The sequence below is a fragment of the Manis pentadactyla genome, chromosome 6, assembly GCF_030020395.1.
Source record: "Manis pentadactyla isolate mManPen7 chromosome 6, mManPen7.hap1, whole genome shotgun sequence".
Lineage (NCBI taxonomy): Eukaryota > Metazoa > Chordata > Mammalia > Pholidota > Manidae > Manis > Manis pentadactyla.
In genome coordinates, this window is record NC_080024.1 from 37444239 (window position 1) to 37468757 (window position 24519).

Consider the following 24519-nt stretch of genomic DNA (forward strand, 5'->3'; position numbering starts at 1 on the left):
GAAGGGAGACAAGAGCTTCGCCTTGTGGGAACCAAAGAGCTATTTAAATCTGTGAATCTGGTCTGGGGTCATCACTCTGTCATGCTAAAGCCTTATCAACCATAGGACAGCTATTTTATTGCTAGAAAATTGCTAGACAATTGCGGAGCTCACCCTGAGGAAACAGGGTAAATGCCTGGGAACATTATACCATCTTGCCGTCTCCTTCTCATTTCACCTCACATCCCTCTGTGTTCCTCCCGCCTACCCTGCCCCTTCCACAGCAGTGTCTCCACACAGATTCAACCTATGACTTAGCACATTCATTTGCATGAAAATTGTATGACAGAAGTGATTACATAAGTCAAGTCCATTCAAATGCAGCACTGCACACTTTCAAATTCAAAGACTTAACAAATTTGTTACACATATTGTAAGCAATTAGTCAACTGGCTTGAGCTAGGATGATTTGAAAGTCAAACATTTGGACTGGTTTGGAGACAACTGTGTTTTCTTCTTTTGATGAAGAAAACACAGGCTTTGGAGCAAACCTTTTCCAACACTGTAAGTGGTGAATTGACTAGATCATGAGTTTGTTGTGGGTAGAGACTAGTCTTGCTCATCTTTTATTTTTTAATCTCTGGTTTCTTGCTCAGTGCCTGGCATTAATTGGGTGTTTGATAAAGTGTAGGAAATGAGCATTTCCTGTGTATACATTAAATGCTGGGGGAGAAAAAAAGTACACCCAGCATGATGAGATGCTTGTTTTCCACCATATTAGAGATTCTAAAATTACAGAAGTATTTTAAAGGGTGCTGACAACTCAGAGGACATAGCATCTTTGAAGAAAAAGGAGTGGGAGAGGATGCTTCAGGTCCTGATTCTTAAATAATTCTGGTGAAAGTTAGCCAATTGCAATCCTGGCACCTGCCAGACAACACCTGATGCCAATGTAGTAAGAAAGGCAAATGGTCCCAATATAACTTACTTAAGAGATATTTATGAGAAAAACAAGTTTAGGAGTGTAAGCATTAACCATTCAACCCTATGTTCACTGCTGCTCACACCTGTACCTGCCATGTTTATATTGACCTAATTATAAGCTGTCTATTATTCATGAAGGAAAATAATTTGGTAATAGACACCAGGAAGGAGATCTTTTAACATGTTTTAAAGCCATTACATTTAGTTATCTGAAAAATTCAACCACAGCATGTTGATTCATTAACCAAAGCCACCTACATATTAACTGTAGTGGAGATTTACAACTTTAGCAAATTTTAACTTTTCAATGGGAGGAAATAACTTTTATTCCAATTCATAATCTTTACTGGCTTTAGAGTGGAAAGAGCTCCACCCTAACTATATAAACCTGCAAAAGTAACTTTTCTAAAACCCACAAAATAGGCATGGTATGAGCTCCCCCTACTGGTACAACACTATTCCCACTTCATGAATCTAGTAAGGGGCCATATCTATGAGTGGTAGGGTAAAACAGATTTGCAATTTAGGGTTAAAGAGGAGGAAAAGCCAAACAAGTTTTAAAAAAACAAGTAACAGCCACTAACAAGACAAAACAGAAAAACAACTCTACTCCTTCTAAAATAATCTCTGAAAGAAGTACACAAAAGATATGTTTACAAATATTTCACACCACCTTTAAGTGCCTGTCCAATATTGGACAGGGACAGTGAATTGAAATGGCTGTCACTGTCAGGATTCTCTGGTGTTCTCATTTGCATTCAGACATATGAGCAAGCTGAGTTTAATCACTGCTTATGTATCCTTCTAACAGCATATGTGGAATTTTCCCCTCTAACAGCACATGTGAAAGGCTACAGGCTTTAAAGACATACAGTAGAGTGGCACCATGGAGGCTGAACAGTGAGTGTACTTGAGGGCCCTGGGTTTTTTGCATTAGAAAATGACTTCTCCTACATGCTGTGTGAACTGGGAGACTAAAGGTGGAAGCCATAAATTTTGCATTTCAAGACACTCAAATTAGTTTTCTTTCTAGAAGAAAATCCAATGTGAGAATTGTGGCAAATACAGGTAAAGTGCTACTGTAGGGACAGTCACACTGACAAAGCAGGAGAAATGCTACAAAGGTGTTGCTAGTGATAAGCTGTTACAGAAAAAATATAATGAAAGCAATGGAACTCCCACACTTTGAGTCAGCAGAAGGGAGCTGTTTCATGGTATTTGCTATATTTGTAAGGCTGCAATTTGATTATATCTGATTCTGTTATCACAATCTGTTACATATCCTACTTAGAATATAAATACATAAAGCCTTTTAAAGGCCAAATTATAAAGCTGCCTATTTTTATATTTTACCTTTTACTGCCATACCACTGGTGATGCTTCAGTGGTATGAATTAAAAATGGTAAATGGAAAACAAAAATAACAATATGTGCAGGTTTTACTGGTTGAAAATCCCAACAGTACATCAGCGTTTCCTTTTGAAATCTGATAAAATTGCCTCGATGAATATACAGTCTCATTGCATGGGCTTTGGGTTTTTTAAATGATGCATTTTATGAAACATTTTCATGTCTTAACAGTAAACCAATATATTCATTCATATTGAATGTGCATGCAAAATTTGAGGAGAGCAAAATGAGATGACAGGATTATCTTTTTTTCCTTCCCTTTCCCAGATCCCTGTTTACTTTGGCATAAAACATTTCATTCACACCAATGTCAAGACAGAAAAGAATGGGAAAGCAATCTGAGTGAATGTGGGACACCAGGACATCTGTCACCTTCTCGCCATCTTTGTTGCCACCCCCCTGTTCGGATCAGGGTCATCTCTTCCTGTCCTACTGTTAATATTCCTTTTCCCGGGCTCTTGGCTCCCTCTTTTATTTCATCTACAATTCATTCTCCACGGAAGAGCCAGAGTAAACTTACAAATATCACTACTCACCGTCTAAGTCTTCCTGTGACACTATGAATAAAACCCAATTTCCTAACCACCACTTCCCCACTCGCCTCTTCTGCCCTTTTCCTGTTCAGTCACTGTGCTCAAGCTACACTCAACCTTCTCTTTGTTTCTGAATTTTGCTAAGGTCTCCCTTAGAGCATTGGCATTTGCTTCTCTCCTTGCTCTGAATTCCCTGCCTCTGTATCTTGGCTCACTTTTCTTTCATAAAATTCAGGTGTTCAGTGCAAATTTCACTCTCCCCACAAAACCCAGTCACTTTGTATTCATCACCCTGTTTTCTTTTATTAAAAGAAATTATCACTCTTGGAAATGCTCTTGTGTATTTATTTGTTTGATGTCTGTTTCTTCCCTTTAGACTTAAGCTCAATGTGAACAGGGACTTCTTCTGTATCTCAAGCATCTGAAACATGACTGGTGCAAAGTGTAGTAATATTATGTCACATTATCAATACCAAATGAGTAAATAGCATAACATAAGAATAAGCACTACATTATCAAAAATACGAGTGGAATAAATTTTTGAATTAAAAATAATGGTGTGTGTGTGGGGTGCACATGCATGTACAGATCACCTCACATGTAGAAAATAGTACAGATGTTTCTCTTATTAGTGCAAAATTCCTATTTAACAGTAATACCTTCCTCTTAATCAAATTAATAAGCATTCAATATAGTTTGATATGAGAGACTATGATTTTCTAATTTGAATCCCTAACTTTAAAATATATGGCAGACTACACATGAAACTATGGAGAAACTGTGGGAAACTATGGAGATCTAGGGGCTTGGTTTTAAATCCTGGCTGTGTCACTAACCACATGGCTGTGGAGAAGTTACTTAATCTCTTGTCTTGTGTCTTGTCTTCACTGGAATATGGAGATGATACATCTGTCTTTCTTGAAGATTTATAGCAAGTATTTAATATATGGATATAAAATACCTGAAACATAGTAGGCATTCAATATAAGTGTCTTAAAAGACAGTATGATCTTTAAAATGTTACATTGGACTTATTGCTTATTGGAGAACTATATTGCATATAAGTTGCATAACTTTAGTAATTTTTATATATGTATATATATATGCATAAAATATGTAAATGAGCAGTGATGTATCTTTATCAGTGTTGCCATAAAAGCAACATACTTAGAAGCAATACACTATCTGAAGCATTTTTCCATCAATTCCTTTTCGTTCCCAGGAACCTCAGGGAGTAGTATGCTACTGTATTTTTTTCCTTTGCTTGGCCTTTTCCGAGAGGTACAAAAATTAGAAACATTGTCAAAAGGAGTGCTTCCTCAGCATTATCAGTAAATACAATGTGCTAGAAATGTCAGAAATAGTACTTTTAATTCTCAGGTATGTAGAGCTGAAAAGCACTTAGAAAAAGTTAGAAAAATATTTCTGAATATAGAAAAAATTAAGTCATTGAACCAAATACATTATAACAGTGAGTATAATAGAATTATTTTCATAAATTTATTCAGCCAATCCTTTGGAGTTCAAAGTATGCACCAAAGATTACTAATTCCTTTGATTTTTAATATCTTTGCTTAAGAAAAATGTTTCATGGTCAAGTGTTCTTGAAAAATACTGTTTAAACAAAATCAGCATCCTTCTTTACCAGAAGACTTCTCTTCCAGTAAGGGACTAATGTGACCAATCATCCCAGTGTTTGAAGGACTGAGGAGTTCACTGAGATGCAGGAATTTTGTGCTGAAACTGGAAACCATGGACAAACTAAAACAAATCGGTGAGTCTTCAAAGGGGTCAAAATGTGTGGCATCTCTCAATCTCACTTCACTGGATACTCTCTGGTATAACAGCATCATGCGGTGCTCAAGTTTCACTGGACACCTTTTCAAAAGTGCTGGGGCAGGGGAAGTTTGCCAGATCTCCTACTCAGCAGTCTGAAACACTGATTTCAACCTCTGTATTGTCTGGCAAGAATGAAACCTATTTTTCCCTAATGAAATATCCTCTGCAGTATTAAATGCTATTTTAGATGGGTGAGAAAAATGGGTGCAGGGTAGAGTTAGGAAGAAAATCTATGTCTGGAACACATTTTTCTTAATTTCTTTCTCAAAATGAATGTGTTGGGGGTATAGAAACAATTGAAGGGAGAAATGCATTCAGTGGATAAATATTGTATGTGTTAATACAAAAAGATATGTTAAGAGTTGGAATATATTAAAAAACATTACAGCTAACATAAAAAACCCTAAAGACTCCACTCCAAAACTACTAGAACTGATATCGGAATAAAGCAAAGTTGCAGGATACAAAATTAACACACAGAAATCTGTGGCTTTCCTATACACTAACAATGAACCAATAGAAAGAGAAATCAGGAAAACAATTCCATTCACAATTGCACCAAAAAGAATAAAATACCTAGGAATAAACCTAACCAAAGAAGTGAAAGACCTATACCCTGAAAACTAAAGACACTCTTAAGAGAAATTAAAGAAGATACTAACAAATGGAAACTCATCCCATGATCTTGGCTAGGCAGAATTAATATCGTCAAAATGGCCATCCTACCCAAAGCAATACAGAGATTTGATGCAATCCCTATCAAAATACCAACAAAATTCTTCAACAAACTGGAACAAATAGTTCAAAAATTCATATGGAACCACCAAAGACCATGAATAGCCAAAACAATCCTGAGAAGGAAGAATAAAGTGGGGGGGATCTCACTCCCCAACTACAAGCTCTACTACGAAGCCATAGTAATCAAGACAATTTGGTACTGGCACAAGAACAGAGACACAGACCAGTGGAACAGAATAGAGACTCCAGACATTAACCCAAACATATATGGTCAATTAATATACGATAAAGGAGCCATGGACATACAATGGGGAAATGACACTCTCTTCAACAGATGGTGCTGGCAAAACTGGACAGCTACATGTAAGAGAATGAAACTGGATCACTGTCTAACCCCATACACAAAAGTAAATTCAAAGTGGATCAAAGACCTGAATGTAAGTCATGAAACCATAAAACTCTTAGAAAAAAAACATAGGCAAAAATCTCTTGGACATAAACTTGAGTGACTTCTTCATGAACATATCTCCCTGGGCAAGGAAAACAAAAGCAAAAATAACCAAGTGGGACTACATCAAGCTGAAAAGCTTCTGTACAGCAAAGAACACCATCAATAGAACAAAAAGGCATCCTACAGTATGGGAGAATATATTCATAAATGACAGATCCGATAGAGGGCTGACATCCAAAATATATAAAGAGCTCACGCACCTCAACAAAAAAAAGCAAATAATCCAATTAAAAAATGGGCAGAGGAGTTGAGCTGACAGTTCTCCAAAGAAGAAATTCAGATGGCCACCAGACACATGAAAAGATGCTCCACATCGCTAGTTATCAGAGAAATGCAAATTAAAACCACAATGAGATATCACCTCACACCAGTAAGGATGGCCACCATCCAAAAGACAAACAACAACAAATGTTGGTGAGGTTGTGAAGAAAGGGGAACCTTCCCTCCTACACTGCTGGTGGGAATGTAAATTAGTTCAACCATTGTGGAAAGCAGTATGGAGGTTCCTCATAAAGCTCAAAATAGAAATACCATTTGACCCAGGAATTCCACTTCTAGGAATTTACCCTAAAAATGCAGCAGCCTAGTTTGAAAAAGACAGATGCACCCCTATGTTTATCGCAGCACTACTTACAATAGCCAAGAAATGGAAGCAACCTAAGTGTCCACCAGTAGATGAATGGATAAAGAAGATGTGGTACATATACACAATGGAATATTATTCAGCCATAAGAAGAAAAAAAATACTACCATTTGCAACAACATGGATAGAGCTAGAGGGTATTATTCTCAGTGAAATAAGCCAAGCGGAGAAAGACAAATATCAAGTGATTTCACTTATATGTGGAGTATATGAACAAAGAAAAACTGAAGGAACAAAACAGCAGCAGAATTCCAGAACCCAAGAATGAACTAACAGTTACCAAAGGGAAAGGGACTGGGGAGGATGGGTGAGACGGGAGAGATAAGGGCAGGGAAGAAGAAAGGGGGTATTACGATTAGCATGTATAATGTGTGGGGGTGGGATGGGGAGGGCTATGCAACACAGAGAAGACAAGTAGTGATTCTAAAACATCTTACTATGCTGATGGATAGTGACTGTAATGGGATTTGTGGGGTGATTTGGTGAAGAGGGGACCCTAGTAAACATAATGTTCTTCATGTAATTGTAGATTAATGATAACAGAATTAAAAAAAAAAACAATACAGCTTACTCCAGGCTGCAGCTATTTAAAATTCCACGCTGTTTGTTCCTTACTTGGACACTAAAAGTCTTTTTCTACAAAATGTTAAACATTACTGCTTTCTTCTGGCATTTTGTATTGAAACCTTTTCTCTCTTACCAGATTGCTCTATCTTGCTTTTCCAAACTCTTTTTTATCCCCTACAAGTATCTTCTTTTACATCTGAGCACAACATGTAAGTGCACACACACATTTTATATCTGAGCATTACCACACTACTCTACCTTCATTTATGGAGGATATTAATGGGATAGAAGAGCATGGAGATGGGGGTAACAGCTGTGACTCAAGAGTTGATGGGAGAAACAGAATCACTCTGAAGATTTCTCATGGAATGGTGTCTCTTACAGCATTTCCAACGCCTATGGTAGGAAAGTTGTGGGCCATAGTTAGCTATTATTGGGAAGGTAAAGACTGATACCTCCATGTCCACACATGTATCAACTAATTGCTATTAAAAGAGTTAACATCACTGTTCTGCCAGTTCATGCATCCATCTATCAATTCAGCCAATATTTATCAAGCACCTATCACCAATATCAGGCACAGTTTTACAAAATTCTGTTGGTAACATCTTTACTTTCAGCCTGCTGACATGCTCTAACATCCTTGCTCTGGAATCTCCATGGGATCACATGAAGGCTTCCTTTTCCTCCTCCCTATATTGTTGTATATTTTAAAACTTAGAAGCTGAAGCTCAGAGTTCTACTCTCTTATTTCATTAAATTAAGAAACTTTCTAGATGTAAGGAACTACTATCCAGTGGTTCATTTTATAAGTAATATTCTTTGATGTTGAAGTACATTTTATGTGGGGTAATCATTGCAATTCCTTGAAAGCTCAGAAAAGACAGACTTTTTTTCACTGGTTCAATGTCAAATTAAATGGAAGCATCAAATGGATTTCCAAATGATTCTATTCTCTGGCCAAAGTCATTTGGTATTTTAATAAGTAATTTGGATGTGGAATAAAGTATTCACATAGGGTAAAATTACCTCAATTACCTGCAAACTAACTAACTAGAATCCTAAAATAATTTCTTTTTTATTCTCTGCACACCACTGTTAGGAGGATAAGGTAAATCACAAGTGAACAAGTTGATATACTACTTATCAGATCATGCACTTCAAAAATAAAGGCAAAGCCTTTTGGGTTAAGACTGTAGTCTATTTTTGCAAGGCTCCTTTTGGGTTCCCTGGATTTTCTTTAGGTCCTGGATATATAAGGGAATGTTTATTTTTGAAGCTGGTTTAGGTCACTGAATATCATCTTCTTGCCTTACTCTTGCTGGATGGATCATGCTCTGACTTTTTATTTGTTGTTTTTCAGTTCTCTTCTATGAAATTAAAGTAATTCTACAGTTATGTTAGTACATGAAAGCCTTCATATTCAAATTTTATTTTAGAATTTCAAATATTTTAAGCTGTAGTTTGCAAATGTGAATGGGAACATTTCAGAACTTAAGAACATCTGTTTTTGTTGTTGCTCTAAGTGTCAGAGCTTTAGTTCAGCTAAGCAAATATGTAATGAGACCCTACTAAGCTCCAGGCCTTGTGCTCAGCATATCACAGTGTCAGTAGAAATGAACTCCAGACACATGTACAAACAGATTATTCAATGAATCAGATTGATGATACAAAGGAGAACTGATGAGAGATATTTAGTCAATCAAGGGATTGAAAGAAGTTCTCCTGTAGAATATGACCCCTTATTTATTCTTGGGAGGTGAATAATATTTAGGCAAAAACATGGTAAAGATTTCAGGAAGAGGGATGAGCATTAGCAAAGCAAAGAGGCACAAATCAATTGGTGGTGTATCCTAGTGAACTACTCCCAGTGAGAAGGTATAACTGGAGTGTCAAGTCTGAGGTGAAAAAGATTAATGATAGGATGGAGAGGCAGGTACTGGACCAGTTCTGTAGGTAAACTTTGTACCTCCTACTGGAAGACTGACTTTTATTCTAAAGATGATGGACAGCCATTGTTGGGATGTAAACAGGAGAATGATATGCTCAGATAATTGTTTTATATAAATCATTCTGACTGTGCAAGCAAGACAACTTCAGGACGATAACATGGGAAGCAAGGAGGCTTGTTAGGAGGCTTTCTTTCAATGTTATAGACAAGAGATGACTAGGGACTGAAAGATGGGATTGGTGGAGCATCTGGAGATATAGATTTGAGCAGTATTCACAATAGGAAATCCACAGAGTGTGCAAATACATAGGATTGGACAGGCTTAATAACTCTGCCACATTCTATTTCAAAGCAGAGCTCAGCATAAGGGAGCTCACTGTTTGTAAAAGGCAAAAGGGAGCTTCCTGAATCAATGCCTAAATGTGGTTGGGTAGCATGGACTTCAAAAGCATAAGAGCATGAGCTTCCAGAATATAACCATTTAATATCATCCCACTATTTAAGATTCAGTATAATAACTCTACTACTAATTCTCTTTTTTCTCTAAACTGCCAGCTGTGTTTCGCTTTAATTATATTTAAAAATAACACCTACTTTCAAAGATAACCACATTCAAGCTGCTATTATGGTTGTCTTTTGAGTAACTGAATAAAATCCTCTACATTGTAAATTCTCCAGCGCTTAAGAATTAGACCTCAAACTACATCACAAAGCTCGAGGGGTTCAGGAAAAAATGACACTCCATAGCTCAACATGTCTTTTCACGAAATTTCCACCACTACCACTTGAATCAATGTGTCAGAAATTCTACTTGCCAAAGGTCACGGTTTGCTGTTAATGCTACAGTCTCTGGAGAGGGTGGTTAGTGTGTCTGGAATGCCTCCCACCCTAATTCAATGCTGACAAGATTATGCAGAATTTCTCAATTTAGCGAGGAACACATATGTGCAGAGTACATCAGTTTTGTGGAAAAGCCATCATGCAAATGGGTCCCCTCTTTAACTGATTCCACAGTAATGATCTTTCTGTCTGTGGCCTTCACCAGAAGAAGGTAATAACAAAACTGCCACCTCGTTAGCCAAATGATAGGGTTAAGGAGTGAGAAGAGCAACTGGAAAATGAGAGAAAATGGTTAAGCTTTTTAGATTAATCTTCTAAAGATTAGGTTTATAAAAAAATTTTTAAATTAGGAATGGATCCAGTTAAATGATCCATCTGCTGAACAGGTTCTTGGAAGCATCAGTCTAACCTTATTTAAGATCCAGTTATTTTATTCATCTCAGAGATCAGCAAGGAACACAAAATTAAAGAATTTTCGGAACCAGTTTACTAACTGACAGGCACTGGAATAATTCTTTCGGTTTGACTCTTTGAGCCAGGATGTTAACATTATTTAAACACATTGTTTTCTATTTATTCCTGGATTTTTTAAAATCCCAAAGCTATAACAAGTGTGTAATTTACCAGAGAAAATGAAATTGCTCTTTGTAAAGTACACACAGAAAATCATATGCTACAATATGTATTGTACATTTAGTACAGTAAACAAAAGGCTATATTTTCAAAACCAAATTTGAAGCAATGTCAGTGCAATTTGGTATGCACTGCAGCATGCAGAGATTCCTGTGTATTGGTAACAAGTGAGATTTTCTGCTTGCTTAAAACTATCAAAACAGGAGGATGTCTTAAATAAAAACCCCCAAAACAAAAATACCTTAAGAGGGAAAAAAATGGATTCAACTACAGCAAAACCTAGGTTATCCATTCAGTAAAGAACTGTAGAGAATGTCCCTCAGAAGGGTAGCAGAATGGGATTCTAAGATAATACTCTAGTGAATATACCACCAACTTCTGAAAATCATCCATAACCAGACGAAAGAAATTTTACCTTTGATTTTCCTCACTTCTTGCCTTACTTCAATGTAGTTGTTTTCAGCACATATCTTGTAAAGTCACCAGTCAGATCACAATATTCTCCTCGGCAGACCCCTGATGGTTCCCAGCTCATTCACAGGAAGCCCAAACCCCCCAGCAGTCTGCAGGGTCAGCCTCACCTCCCTTCTTCATCTCCAAGGACCTCTCACTCACTTTAATCCAACTAACACCCTTGACCTTCTGGGAACCCCAACTACGCACCTTTTTCAGAGCTCACTTATCTGCACGACTTGCTCCTTCACATCCTTCTTATCTTTGTCCAGGTCTTTCTGGTCAGTCCAAACTATTTAGCAACATGCCCTCACCTTGCCTTATTCCATGTGTTCTCTCCTACATAACAGTATTACTACCTGACAATCTATATTTTTCCTTGTTTGTTTGTTTACTGTTTGGGTCTCCTCACATGACAGAAGCTCTGCAAGTGCAGGGATTTTATCTGTTTCATTCCTTGTTTTGCATTTTATAGGCTGTAGAGGATGCCACAGGCAATATCTACATATTACCCTTTTCAGCTGCTAGGAGCATCGTACACAGGCAGCTCATGGCTAGTCCCTCTGCAGATCTAGTCTGCAGGGGAAGAGAGCTACATGGCCCAAGGTAACACTCCCTTTTTGGGGTCACCCACATCAATGGCAATCAATGGTGGGATGTGAAAGCCAGCCCTGTCATCCTGATTCTGCACAATGAATAGGGGCCATCCCATCTGGAGAACTCCTTATGAGCCTTGCTGTGGCTTTTTTTTTAACTACACCAGTTCAACTTCTCCCTCTGCTCACTTCTACTTCCCTTCCACAGATGCTAATCCTGAAGGAAATACTCAGTAAATACAGAATATACAAATGTCAGTCTCAGAGTCTATTTCTTGGGAAACCCTGCCAGGATCACAGAGGAGGACATTAAACCCTGAGAATTTAAGTAATCTGTCTGATCATATTGCTGGTAAGTGGTGCAGCCAGGATTAAACACACAGATTCTAGTTCCTGAGTCTGTGTTTTTAACCACTACCCCCTGCTGCAACATGCAACCATACATTTTTCCCCCAAAGAACTTAAAATATATTGACTGCCTTACAGTGAGTATTTATAATATACAAGGAATGGGATTAGGGATGGAGGATGAAGGGGAAAACTAATAGAAGAGAATAGATGGCAGTGACCATGTACCATGGACAGGGGGTATGATTTACTTACATAACAGACAATAACAAACCCATAGGGTTTTGAGCACTGTGTTGAATAGAATCGATGATTTCAGAGATACATTTACAGTGGGAAGGGGATAAGGAGATGGCATAATTAAATTCCATATGATTGTTGATAGGTTTATGATTTACATAAACCACAGAATATGGGGTCTGGTATACTTATTACAAAGAGCTACCACAGGATGGTAATCTTGTAGACTACAGTTTCCTTCCTTCTTGAAGCTCAAGGCCTGGCTTAGTTACAATAGGCACTGTTGTTCGGACTCTGAGTAAGATGCTCATCGTTGATGATCATCATCCACACATCCAAAGACTGTTGCTGTGAATAAATAAAATGTTACACTAGTGCTTTTTATAAACTATAGTGTGTTTTACAAATAATTATATGTGAGTATAGGCATCCTTATAGATTTATCTAATCATGTTCTGACATCAATCTTCCCACCTTTTAAAAAAAATCTCTTTCTAAAAAGCTCGAATCTGCTTACAAAAATGTTGCAATGCTTAGAGCCCTGATGAAAATTCTTCCTTGTAAGTGCACTGGGTCCTCATATTGTGACTCCCTCTCATTTGGCTTTTCCTGGAGGCAATATGCCTACAATTGTAGTTTTAAGAATAATTATTTACTGTTTGGAAATTTTTAACATGAGAAATTTCATCATTTCTTATCTATCTTGCATAACTGCAGTTACTCTAAAATAAACGTTGATTTCAATTCCCTTCAAGGTGTAGTATTAGCTGCTTCCTCTAAATGCTGAAAACTATGATTAGAGTCAGAGTTCTTCTTATTATCTCAGCATCAGTACCTTAAACTATGGACCTAAAAATCATTAATGAAAAGATTCAAATTCCTAATTAAACTCTTCACAGAAATTATATTCTTAGAGTAAATGGGAATATAGAGCAAAAGTATTATAAATTATTTTAATTTCACTTTTAACTTTCTGAAGTTCAAAGTTCTTTGCATTACTGATAAAATAAATGACTCTCCAAGGAAATCAAGTAAAATCAAATGGGTGTCCTTTAAGCCAATTAAAAATCTAGAATGCATTTTTTTCTGATTCATAATCCAAAGCAATTTCTATTACACTGCAGACAATGATTACATGTCCTTTCTGAGACATGGTTTTTAAAAACCCATATGATGATTCAGACAAAAGTTTGTAGCATCCATTTCACACTCCCAAGCAATCTCTAGGAATTCAGACAAATGTTACTGGAAGAAAAAAAGTTATTGTCACTTTTAAGATGGCAGTCATGTGTGGAAACAATGTACAGCAATGTGATAACAGAGATTCCTTTCTTCTCCCTTTTCATTTTCCATCATTTTCACTTTGCTTTCCTCCTTCAGTTTGCTTTTTGTATTTTTCCATTTTCATTATCAATTACATGTTCCTCATTCATTCCACCACTATTTCATTACTCCCTTGCAATATTGTTTTCTTTGAGGTAAGAGAAAGCAAAGTGGATTCCAGCCTATGAAAAGCTGAGATTAAGATTTCAATTGCCTTTCAGACAGCTGTAAACCCATCTCCAGGCAGAACAGCAGCTCTTAGATGCTGGACAGCAAAAAGTGAGGACAGTTTCAGCTTCCCGCCCATATAAATTGCCCTGGAAGAACCTCAGACTTGCATACATGGTAGAATTTCTTTACTGAATAAGTATTTCAGCTGAAGCGGTTTACAACTGATGTCTGTCAGACTCTGGCTGTAACCTGAACCCAGTGGAGAAAATGAGTGGTGAGGCACAATGTGCTTGCCAGAACTTGACCGTGACAGTAAGGTGAGGAAGGTACAAAGCCAAGTCAGGAAAGGGAATGTGTTCAGCATCATGGAAGAAAAAAATTACTTAGCCTTACATAAGAATATTTTATGGAATGAATATTCAGTTCCTTGTTATTTATGGTATATTTAGCACTTTATTTATGCAGGGGATTATTTTTCTTTTGATAATTAGAATCATAATTTTTCCCATGTGTGCTGGGAACAGAATTTACATGTAATCTCCTTCAGTGTAAAAAACTGTGTCCTATTCATTGTTACAGCTGCAGAAACCTTGCCATGGCATCCAGGTTATACTAGGCTGTTCAGTTCAATCAAATTCCTGAATATCAACTCCACATTAGAAACGTAAGGGTTCTTTTTAAATGATTTTTTAAGTTCTCAAACTTCTTACAATACAGTTTCCCAATTTTCAGCAATTCACATAATTAGAAATAGAAGCCTAGGGTCTGCATTTGTTCCAATGTAAACAATTCTTGTTCTATGCAAAATGTGTGTAAATGTGTTAACTATGGATATCTGAGTAATATTTTCACAAAATAGGACAGAATTGCACAAAACAATTTTGAGTACTAGTAAAAACATAACTAGTTTTGTACACCAAAGTTACTATAATGGCAATTACCTGGATAACTAAAAATCAAGCTTTCTTTGTACAAATAATGGATATAAATTTGATTTGTTGCTCTGTATTATCTGACATTAACCTATTAAAGAATCCTCTTAAAACTATACAGTTATCTAAGTTGAATACAGGCCCAGTGTTTCATTTTACCTCATGAAATTAAAATAAACCCTTTTTTTAAAAACATCATTTTATCTATGCTGGACATCTAAGAGGCATTTTATTTCTACAGATACTATCATACAACTTCCCTTAAGATATTATTAAAACTTAATTGTGGATTTTTCCAGATCTACAGCAGGATAATATACTTACAATTATTTTAATAGTTAAAATATAGTTTCCACATTCAAAAAAATGAATTTTGTTTAAGAAATCCATCAAAAATATAATCAGCCCAGAAAATACTTTTAAAGAGAATAATGGAAAATATTCATAGCTTTGTCTTTATAATATGACTGAAAGACTTTGAGAGAAAAGCAGGGGTTAAGAATTATCCTTTAACCACCCACGTACCCCTGGATTTTAAGAGGAGTCTCCTTTAATACTTTTTTCTTACTGCGCTATTTGTTGCTTCCGGAAATTTGTAGGTGGATAAGATGTTATTATCCCTCCCACACACACCCGTTTTCTTATTTACAACATTAAATTTCCATGTTTATAAGTACTTGAAATACCAATCTTTTCCTTTCAACTGCTTTCTGAGATTCTTTGGAATTTGGTCCATACATTACCTGCCTATTGAATATATACAGAGTTTATCCTGAAATTTTTTTCAACTGTGATTCTATCCAAAAAAGTTGTTTGATGCAGAGGCCTTTCCAATGAACATTTGTTTGAAAACAGAATTCCATAAACAGTAGATCTTATGTTCTGATTGTATTAATGAGTTTTCTTAAATACTAAAATAAGAGGATACAATAATTGAGATGGGAAAACACAACCTTAAAGATTTGTATATGATATTTGTTTCTTATTACTCTACAAATTATCTTTATGAATGAACACACACTTGCAGACCATGTTGGACACAAAGTAAACAGGTTTTACCTAAACAAAATTAGCCTTTGGAATAGTTAGCATAGATTTTATAAAGTCTCTATATTCCTTTTATATTGTAGTAAAAATATTCCCTCAAATACAGTAAATGACAGATAAGGCCCTTGTGCAAATGGGTTAAACTTAAATTATCTTTAAAATAATCAGGTCTAATCTTCATTGCTAATGTAATATTCATTCATTTGAAAAATATAGGACCATCAAAAAAAGGAAAAATTGATATATCTTAAGGTGATTTTGGATTTGGAAGTTTAATGATATCATTTATAATAGTCACACATGTAAGTGTTTTGCAAATAAATTTGTTCACCTCACTATTCATATCAATGCACTCCAGTTGGGAATCATATTAACTTCTGTTAAAAGAAATTAGAAAAGTAACCATTAACCATCCAAAGTGCTTCCAAAGATGCCCAATTATTAACTAAATGCACATTTTTGAGAATATATTCTATAGAGACCAGTTAGAACAATCATTAGCCAGGACTGATGATTAGCCAAACAATCACAGGTAATTCAATCACTTCTGGTTAATTCAAAGGAAACTGATTCTGATGCCTTGGTAATAGGAACTCTGTCAGAAAATGGAGACAAGTCCATCCTCTGTATAGCAGAGGTAGTGAGTCAAATATATTTTATGTACAATCCAATGGGTATATGGATTGGAATTGTGCAAGTCATGCAAGGTTTTAGGTTCTACTTATTAGGCTTTTTAAACATATTGTAATACAGTAAAAATGTAATAAAATTAAAGCCATTAGTATTTCAGAGTAAAGTAACACAAAGACTAGAAAAAAACAATTTAATTTTTAAAAAAACCTGTTCAGTCTGATTTAAAAAATAGTTTATACAGCTAGGAGTAAATAAATACTTATTACCACTTTCAGAATAACAACTATTTAAAAAAGTACAACTCAGAATTAAACCTGTTATATGCTCTTCGTTTTTTCTAAAGCAATTATCTCTTAAGAAGTCACTTGATTTTTTTCTTCCAAGTTACTACAAAGTACCCATAACTGAAGGGAAAAGTAAAAAGAAAAAAAGAATAAAATAGAGAAATGAAAGTGATTTCCAACTAATATACAAAGTTTAAGTTATAAACATCATATTTATGAGATTAAAATTACTTTCTCAAAAAATCATCTTATTCAGATCACAGGACAGAATAATGAACCAAACATTTCAACATAAATGCAACAGGTAAGAGTAAAGTTGACTTCACTTTCACTTGTATGTACTAATTATTAAAAATTAAAGTGAAGAAATGATGTGATATGATAGTAGACCCAAATAAAAAAAGTATATTGTGATGTTTAAACAGAAAGAGCAATGAAGATATTCTGTGTTCCATAATCTAGTTTGTTCTATTGTTTTTTAAAAAAAAAGTTAAAAAATTAACGAGACCTATTGAGTGAATAGTGGAACTCAACACAATGTATCTGGAAAATTATGCATTCTACACATTAGAAGAAATAGCTAGAAAATAAACAGAATTTTGCATAGGAGCTACTTCCTTCTAAAAGCAACACTTTTCAATTTGATTCATTTCTTAATGTTTCACTGGTGAAACATCTACTCAAGGAACTTTTTTCCTTTCTTTTTCTCTTTCTGTAAGATTGATTTTGTTCTTCTTAAGCTCTTTTCAAACCATTTTGGAAGCTTTCTTAGGAATACTGTATTATTCAGCCAGAGAGGGTTAAATAAACAAAACAATTTTTTGGAAGTAGTGAAAGACTGCCCTAGCCTCAAATGATTGTCCAATGTCATGAGACATTGAAATGTATTTTACGTTACAACGGTACCAAACCTTGGCTCCTGTTCAGTTTTAGTCTTTATGAAATAAAATCATGCTCCAGTTGTTCTAATTGTGTTCTCTGGGTATTACTTACTTGAAGTATGTAAGACTTTCATTATTTAAGGCAACTTGATAAATCCTTAAAGTGTTGTCCAAACGAGATAAGGTATGCAGTAGAGATCCGACTTGGCTGAACCCAAGATCTTCTTGTCTTTATCTTTTATAAAATTCTTCATTTAAATACTAAAATGTATTTGGAACCATACATTTAATCATGTTTTACAACTTAAGCAAGACCTTGAGGTCTGTGTTTTTATTCATCCAACATAAGCAAGGCCTATGCTTTTATTCATTCTTTTTTTATTATTCTTGTTAAAATTATACCTAGGTTTTTTTTTTTTCTTCTTGTTTTATATAAAGGTGGAATTTTGTTTGGATTTCATTTGGAAAAGCACTTGGGGAAATTGACAATGAAGGTTCAATCTATAAATAAAATCTTATTTGGCAGTCAGTACATCAGATCAAAAATTTTATAGTGTCTGCCTTTCTCTTATATACTTTCTTAAACACACAATGAAATAGTGAAAACATATCTTACTTTATTAAAAATAAATATAGATTAATTTAATCAGAGACAAAGGAATTATTTTATTTTCATTGGCTTAAATTTTATTTTTTCTTTTACTTTTCTTTTATGAACTAAAGCTCCTTTACCTTCAAATTATTAATTTCATAACTTAGACCTTGTTTATTTGTTATGTACATGTTAATAATACCTGATATTTGAGGGCAATATTATATAATTTAAAAACTTAATATTTAAACAATTTCCTTCTGAGTTCTTCTTTTCCAACTATGCAACTATGCAACTTTATGCCAACTATGCAAGGAAGCTTCTGTTAGGAAGTTTTGACATACTTTTCTAGCTCACAGGTAATACTCACAAACAAATAAATGAATATGGAAGATAAGTATGATTCATAAAATATATCAAATAATTTGTATGGCATATATATTTGCTTAATTAGGAGAATGATTTTGTTCCCTTCCCTAACATGTATAATGTAAATTTGTCTCAGATATCTGTAATGGTAAATACATGAGTAAATATCCATATATTATATCCACATGTAAGTCATGAAATATATAAAAAGGCAACTCCTACCTCCATCTCCAGATCCTGATCCTGCATCTGGGGGAGAAAAGAAATACTTTGTTTTTGCTGAAAAACATATTCAAAAAATATTTTTGACTTTTTTTAGTCCATGTTTACTTTCTTAACTAAGACAGTAATATAATTGAGAAAATTACTAATATTTAGTATGAAAATGTATATTCACACCAACTTGATGTCTATACTATAACATTAAAAAGTCTCTATGATTTTTATTCTTAAAATTTATGAGAAACGTGTTAATCTAGCTTTGGAATAATTCCTAAACTTGATTATATAAAATCTCTCATGTTTTTATTTAAGTAAGGATGAATTTGGTGCTGTTAACAGCAACAAAAACTGAAAATGAGATGCTTGTAACAATCAGTGACATTTAGAAATTAAACAGTCTAAAATGTGTGGAAAATAAACTCATAATTAAGGTTTAAATTCTTGTAAATCACATACGCACAAAGAGAAAAACAGTTTTAAAATGAGTATCTTTTTATATAATTGTTAATATGTTTTCCAAACACCACAATTGTAGATGAGTCTATCTGCCACCGAAAGCATCCTTTGTTCCTGAAATCAGTAGAAAAGTGAGATTAACGTTTGCCTTTGTGCTTAAAATTGGATATACCCTAGGTGATGCTGGCTGAACAATCTCCCTTTTGCATTTCTCGTTCTTCATTTCTTCTCTTCTCCTCCCTCCTATATAATTACAACTGGTTGAAGTTGTCTATTTCTGAGAACTTAGTTCCCAGAAACACCAAGTTTTCTAGTTGGAGTCAAGACCATTGAGTTGCCATAAGTTTCCAAATGTTCAATGTAGACATTATGTTCCTTCTGCCTTCCTACTTCTACTAAATACATTTGGTTATATATTTTTAATGTTAATACTGGGAAATAAGACTCATACTGGTATTCTCTGTCTGATATGCTCTCATCTCACACTGAAATTTCAGCCAGGTTTAGGAACTATATTAAATGCCACTTCTATGAATTTGTGTTTGGTGTTTTAGTCTAATTAAAATAAAACATTTCTTCTATTTGTCTGCCTCCATGACACTTGATTGAGAGGCACCACATGTATGAAAATCCACAGGATGCTGATACATATGAAGTGTGGATGTCTTCCCACTAGTCCTCCATGATCATATTAGGCATTAACACTGCCATGAAGAAGCAGTTGTTTAAAGGAGCAGAGTTCAGTGGTATGATGGAGACTCACATTAACTAAATGGCTTGTATTTCACATGTGTATTTCTAAAAATTCAAGGGAATATGGTCCTTAAAAAATTTTTTTTTGACCCAAATTAAGTAGCATGGGAAGAAAGGAAGAATCGATTGAAAAAATAATCACTTAAGTCCACGGCATCATGATAACATAGTGATTGGAAGCTTTAATGGTTTCTTTACTATAAATGAGTCATCTTGGCAAACCAGAGATAAGCAGCCTAGTAAGCTTTATAAGCGAGACAGAAAAACCTAAGAAAAGAGATCATGCTATTGGGCCTGAATATATGGGCTCCTAGTCAATGCATTTCTTGTTAAATTGATAGTTAGGCTATTGAGCAGACGGCCCAATAGGAAACCATTTTCTGGACAAAAAAAAAATTGTTCAGTTCAGCGAAATACATTAAATATAAAGTTATATCTTCTTCTGCCTTTTATTCCTGGAGATCACATCTTGTCACCTCCACTCAATGTTAAATACCATTTTTAAAAAATGGAAAATTTATGAAGAAAAGAATGAGAATATCTTTTAGATCAAAAGTCAGAACTTCAATTTATTTACAGTCAGATTTAGTTAATCAAAATCATTTTGGTCCCTCCATCATTATTTAGCCCAAAAACCTTTTAGATTTACAAGTCAATGGAAGATGCATTCAGCAAGACAAGCTTACTAATTAAATTCTGCAGAAATCTAAGTGTGTAAATAAGCTAGGTATAACTTACTCAATTGTGATTAAATTTACTTGGCAAAGTATTTATTTTCATAGTATAACGAATACATTAGGGACTAGAATGGAAAGATTTAAATGAATCAGGAGACTGTTGATTGCATGTACTTATAAGACTTTGGAGTCTGGCAAGTAAGAGAGATTATGCTACCAAAAGTTGTTCGCCACAACCATAACTTCAGGACTGTTTAGTATTACTACTGCCTGCCCATCCTCATTTGGCTATTGTCAGAGACAGATATATACCCTACGTGATCTTAAGTGAATTCTTTCCTCAGTACTATCTGGCATTTGCCAGTATCATTCCTGACTTCTGGGAGTCAAAGATTCCGTTTTTTTTCCATTCCATTTGTCTTATAGTATCACTTTTAATTTTGTTCCTTAGGTATGGCAGAGTGATTTTTCATAATTAATTACTCCTTGTCTTTCCTTATGTTTCTCACATCCTTACTATAAGGGTAGCCTGCTAATCCTCCTTCTTCCTTACCATGGACACAAGTCCAATGACTCTCATGTGTAACTGTCTTTTTCATTCATTATGTCTCACTCACAGATGGAGCAGCAATGATCTGCTTGGCAAATCAGAAGCAAGTAGGGCAGCAGTCCAGCTTGCCTCCTGATCATCCTTCCATGTGAAGGACATTCACATTGTGAGGCAAACACCATGTAGGAGGAAAGACTACTTAAAAGCCAAAACCAAAACGAAAAAGCCCATATCATTGTCTATGAGAAATAATACCCATCTTCTGCTCATTCTTAGACACCTCAGTAGTCACTGGTACAACCTGGAACATTATAAATGACTAAACATCAATAGGCTTAAGATAATCTTTTGTATGAGATGTTCTCTTTGCTCATCTACAGTCCTGCCCCAACCATCAGACGCACGACTTTTAACATAGTTCCCTAGAATGTAAACATGTTATCTAGGGGGGACTTTTCAATATAATAGACTTTTCCTAGCACTATTGTGCATTGCCATTTTTGAAGGAAGTTCATATTTTATATCACTATTATTTTTCCCTATATATGCTTATATTACCGAATTCCTCAGAGTGATGACTTTCCAGAAAGATAATTATTTGCCGTGAAGGAAAACTATAATGAGACACTAAAGTTTCTTTACTATATGTATAGTTTTCATGTCTCAACCTAACCTGAAAATTCAGCTCCATTTTAAAGCATTGCTCTATCGAGTTCAGCTTTGTTTGCTTCTTTTTTTTCTTTCTTTTTCTGCCTGTAATGTTGTTTAGCCTTAATAGCTACTGTACATAAAAGGAAAACCTAAAATGCTAAAGAGCAAATGAAGTCACTCTTCTTCCTCACTTTCTTCAGAGAATTCTTGGTACAATAGGACTAATCAGTTTTGCAGAATCCCAAACTGACTGTGTCAGAATGGACAGAAGTCACTAAAAGTAATGTCCATCCCAATAAATTCTTCAATATAATCTGCAAAATGGTAAAAAGAACATTTTGTAGCACTAAGGTTAGCCACTTAATAACTCTCAAATCCAAATCTTCAAAGCTGCCCTCCAGCAGATTATGCAATTGTTCAAAACAAACAAATAAGCAAACAAACAAACTTTATCCATGCACGGGTAGGTTTCTACATACTTGGCACATGGATGGTTAATCTAGATTTCTAATTATATTATTCAATTGTCTGCACTTCATTAAATAACATACGTATTAAAGTCTGCTGGCATTCTTATGGCAGCGTTTCTCTTTCTTCCAAAAGTGATTTGAAATGTTAAAAGAGATAGAATAAGAATAATGCATGCTTTGTACAAAAGAGTAAGAGGCTTCTCTAGCTAATACACAATCTGAATTACTAATTTGGAGATTACATAACAGGAAAAGCAAGACATGGTTTTAGAATGTTTTGGGGAGTCTTCATGAACATACATACATACCTGTGGCACATGATCCTTCAGACATCACAAGTATCTCACTCTGCTGTTTGCATGCAGCCTGCCGCAGGTAGCACTCATTCTGGTAGCTCTCCCCGTTGGAGCCACACACAGGCACATAGTCATTGTTGCACTGGGGAATACACAGACGTAAGCCTACAGTTAGTGTTGGAGTCTGCACGCCTCTGACATCTTGAACAGAAACAATCACTTACAAAGGAAAGCACTTGTCTTCCTTTTCAGTGATCCCCATTGTATCCATTAGATCTTTGACCTTGCAAGGGCATCATTCAGAGATAAACAAAAGCAATGTCAAGTCAGCCAGCCAGTCATCTGATTCAGTTAGAAAAAAAGAAAAGGCTTCTAAACTGATCAGGCAATTCCAACAAATTGATTGGACAAGCAATATTAAAAAGATACAACACCAAATGTATCAATATTATTTAATACTGTTTTTCTGATATGGCCCATGGTGGAAAAATTAAAACATGCTACAATATTCAAGCTATCCAACAATAAGTAATGTCTATTGGTGTTTAGAGCAGAAGTATACAGCTGAAGTGCCAAAGAATTCGGTTACTCCTTAGCACATTTTTTCTCTGTGGAATTTTAATCTTAACAAATGTCTAAATATTTGGGTAAGACATTTGGGTTACTAATTATTTTCCATATAACTTTAGGTTATTGGATATTGATGTAGATACAGTGTGGAGAGGATCAACAGACAATGGAATACAGGAAAAAATAACTACTGAACCATAGTAAACTTTATTGACTCTTCAAAAGTACAACTATTAATACAAGTCTCATAAAGAGAAAAATTCATTTTGAAAACAACCTTTTACAAAAATGTACAGATTTTACAATGGAAATTAGGCAACCTACAGGGTATACTCATCATAATATAATCACACTCTAAGGCATTACAGACACTTGGCTGTGTCCTATACCTGCTAATTACACAAGAGATGTAATTATCTCATGATTACTACTACTGATGCCACTTCATTGTTTAATTATAACAAGTGTAATGATCAAGATGATTATTTATAAATACTCATCTATGCCAGAAAGTAAGTAAAGCAAATCAAATCATACATACACATGCATGTGAATATACTTTTTTGTTTTCTACTTCTTAGTAAAGTATTAGGATTTTTGATGTTCTGTAAATTAATAACACATACAAAATAAACAAATGACCTAGTGAGATGGCTAGGAAAGTTTTAATATGTATGATAATAAATCTGAAATTCCACCATAAGTTAAATTCAACTCAAGGATTTGTACAAAAAAGGAGCAACTTTTCAGTAAGGCTATAAAAACCTGAGATTTATTTATTTTTTCTCTCTTTCCTTACAATAGCTACACTTCTTCTTCCCAATCAACCATTTAACTTGGGCTTTACATAATAATGGCTTAATCAACTTAATTTATTAATGGTAAAAGCTCAATGTTCTCTGAAATGAATATCTTAGTTTATGAGTTTTACTTTGTATCTATTATAGAAAAACTTGAATATAATTTTTTGCAAATAGTTATATACTTTTCTTCCAATAATAAATCCAAATTGTATGGTACTCATATTATGATCACCATTATTACTAACATGGTAATTCAGATATTAAACCATATCTATTCAAAAATTATTTAAATATGATTAAATGATTTAAATATTTTAAATGACATTTTAAGATCCTTATTCTACAATTTCTAATCTAGACATTTTAGAAGCACTCTATACAATAATTCCTTTCTATAGTTACACTATTGGCTCCCAGACTCAGACTATCTATGTGATTATATTTTACAAATTGTTTTGATTAGAACTTTTCACTAATGAGGATCTTTAACTCAACAGGCAATTCACTTTTGATCAGATTATACTAAGGGCTGCCTTGCACAAGCTTTCTAAACACATATGTATTTTTTAACTTA

The 24519-nt window shown here is 34.7% G+C and overlaps 1 protein-coding gene across 1 annotated transcript in view; it reads right to left on the bottom strand.

Annotated features, from left to right (window-relative positions):
- The window catches only part of TMEFF2 (transmembrane protein with EGF like and two follistatin like domains 2), a 239052-nt gene that overhangs the window by 206101 nt on the left and 8432 nt on the right, over positions 1-24519 (bottom strand). Inside the window, exons 3-4 of the mRNA XM_036928083.2 lie at positions 22585-22714; positions 18720-18746 (exon numbers count right to left, since the gene is read on the bottom strand). Of these exons, the coding sequence (XP_036783978.1) occupies positions 18720-18746; positions 22585-22714 (157 nt within the window). The remainder of the gene's footprint in view (positions 1-18719; positions 18747-22584; positions 22715-24519) is intronic.